We start from the raw sequence: 2,478 nt of genomic DNA on the forward strand, positions 1-2,478 counted from the left end.
GAGGGGAGGATTGTCCAAGACCACATAAGGAGACCAAGGACCCTTTAATTCACCGATGTGGGACTCCAACACAGCTTTTAAAATTAAGAAATCGTTATTATTTTAAAGCTTCATAATTTATAAACAAAAAAATTAAAATCTTAAAATTTCACGTGAAACTCAAGATAAAGACAAGGCCAAAAATGACGCTGGTCATGGCTAACATTTGATTTCCTTTTGATATATGTAGCATTTATTCATATTCTAATTGTTCATAATTTATTTCATATTTGTTCTTTAATTTCAAATAATACTTCAAATTTCACAATATTCTGAGTTTTCAATTTTAAAATTTAAAACTTTAGAATAGTAGTTATAATTTACGAATAAGTCGAAAAGTGACTGATATTTCTATTTTCTACGAAAAAAATATATTTGCGTTGATAATGTTGTAGTGGGGACTCAGTCACATGCAACACAATACAAAATTCCCAATTAGTTAGCTGATAATGGAATCTCTCACTTTTCCTAAGTAAATAAATAAACAAATGATAAAGACAACCAATTATGGACAGAATTCAACTATTTTCCCTCAATCAAAGGGAGAGACTTAGTTTCTTTTTCAATGTACCAAAAAATACTTTGATTTAAAAGATGTAAGAATGAGCGTAAATTTAGCTTAAATTGTATAATATTGGTAAATCAAAGGGTAGAGTGTACGCAATCAATGCCTCAACGTTTAGCTCAGAGGTGAGGTAAATAGGTTGTACGCGATAGATCTTCGACTCAAGATTTTCAGTTTATCATAAATGGTAATAGGAGAACAAGTAACAATAGAAGTACCAAATCAACAGATAGCAACAGAAACGGTACACTCACGAAATACAAATGATACACCTTGAAATGGAATCCAAATTCGAGGTGGCACCAATAATGTTCTTGCCAATGATATCGAAATGATGAAATCCTTCTATCCTTAATCAACAGTCTCAAGTTCAACTCATGAGAATTTAATCTATTTCGATAGAGAATGTTCTTTAACCAGCAATCACAAGTTCAAGCTCGAGTTAGATAACAAATGCTTCAAATTCAATGGACAATGATCAAATCATAGAGATTTTCAGATTTCACATTGATATATAAAAGACCAAGAATGAAAAAGATGGAGGACATTGAAAGATCAAGAAGATGAGATGCTAAAACTTTAACAAAAATAAGAACAATAAAATACTACTCAATTTAGTTCTACCAATTGGGAGTCAGAGAGGGCAGAGTATACACAAATCTTACCTTATCTAGAAAAAATACAGGTTGTTTCTGACAGACCCTCAGCTCAACGCTGATCAAGAAGTAACAAAGGATCAAGAAACAGCAAATAATAACAAATAGACCCTCAGTCCAAGGAGGTAGAGAGAACGTTACCAATAGACCTTTAGTCCATTTCCAAACAAGAAGTAACGAAAGTACAATAAACAACAGACAGAAACTATAACAAAACAATACAACAAGGAATAACCGATAGTAACAGAAATAGAAAGAGTTAACAAAATAAGAAGAACACCCATTAGAAATAGAAAGAAATCATCTGAATTCTGAGAATCAATACAAGTTTAAAACCCAAAAAAAAAAAAAAAAAAACTCATCATTATACTATAGTTTGGAAGAACCAAAAATACAAAGAAACCAAAGTATGATCATCACAAAATATTAAACCAAGCTACAGCAAGCACACTGTAAATTGGCTTCTAAATTCCAGAATTATGATCCTTCTCTATACATATACTTTCTTGCAAAGTTTCAATCTTTTTCTTTGCCGATTTATTCATCTCCACAACTTTCAATCTATTCATACCCAATGAATCTTTCTCCTCTTTACCCTCCTCGTTCTTTCGTTCTGCCACACCATTTTGTTTGATACGTTTCGCGATGATCACGTACTAGCTCGATTTTGTTAATGGGCTTGAGGGGAAAAAGAGTTGAGGGAATAATAATTGTAGGACAATTTTTTGTGGTTTTCTTGAGGATGAGTTAGTGGAAATATTTGTGAAAGAATTAATAAAAGGGTGGTGGTGGTGGTGATGCATATGAAACTCCTATTACTGGTGGTAACGGACCTTCGTAGACCGGTGCTGGTGGCGGTGAGGGAGGGGGAGGAGAATTGTAGTAGTACACAGGTGATGGTGGCGGTGGTGAGGGTGATGGTGGGGGCGGGGAGTTGTAGTGGTAAACGGGTGGTGGTGGAGGAGATGGTGATGGAGGTGGCTCTATGCAAGGAGGGGGGGGGGGTGGGGGTTCTATACAAGGTACCGGGGATGGAGGTGGAGGCGAATGAGGCGGTGGAGGGGAGGAGTATACTGGTGGAGGAGGTGAATTTGGTGGTGGAGGTGATGAGTATATGTATACAGGTGGTGGAGGTGGTGAATTTGGTGGTGGAGGAGGCGGAGGTGGTGGTGAATTGTAGTAGTAAGGTGAAGGGGGTGGAGGTGAGTGAGCAAGCGG

General features: G+C 36.3%; 1 protein-coding gene across 2 annotated transcripts in view; it reads right to left on the reverse strand.

Moving 5' to 3' along the window:
* Positions 1–1,528: 1,528 nt before the first annotated feature.
* Positions 1,529–2,478, reverse strand: part of LOC107841043 (leucine-rich repeat extensin-like protein 4) — a 2,948-nt gene continuing 1,998 nt past the window's right edge. The window contains exon 2 of one of the 2 annotated variants that reach the window (XM_047396529.1): positions 1,529–2,474. In XM_047396529.1, coding sequence (XP_047252485.1) covers positions 2,032–2,474 — 443 coding nt within the window. In that variant the 3' untranslated portion in view covers positions 1,529–2,031. The other variant, XM_047396528.1, reaches the window with a different exon arrangement.

This window comes from Capsicum annuum, chromosome 9, assembly GCF_002878395.1.
Source record: "Capsicum annuum cultivar UCD-10X-F1 chromosome 9, UCD10Xv1.1, whole genome shotgun sequence".
NCBI classification, from domain to species: domain Eukaryota; kingdom Viridiplantae; phylum Streptophyta; class Magnoliopsida; order Solanales; family Solanaceae; genus Capsicum; species Capsicum annuum.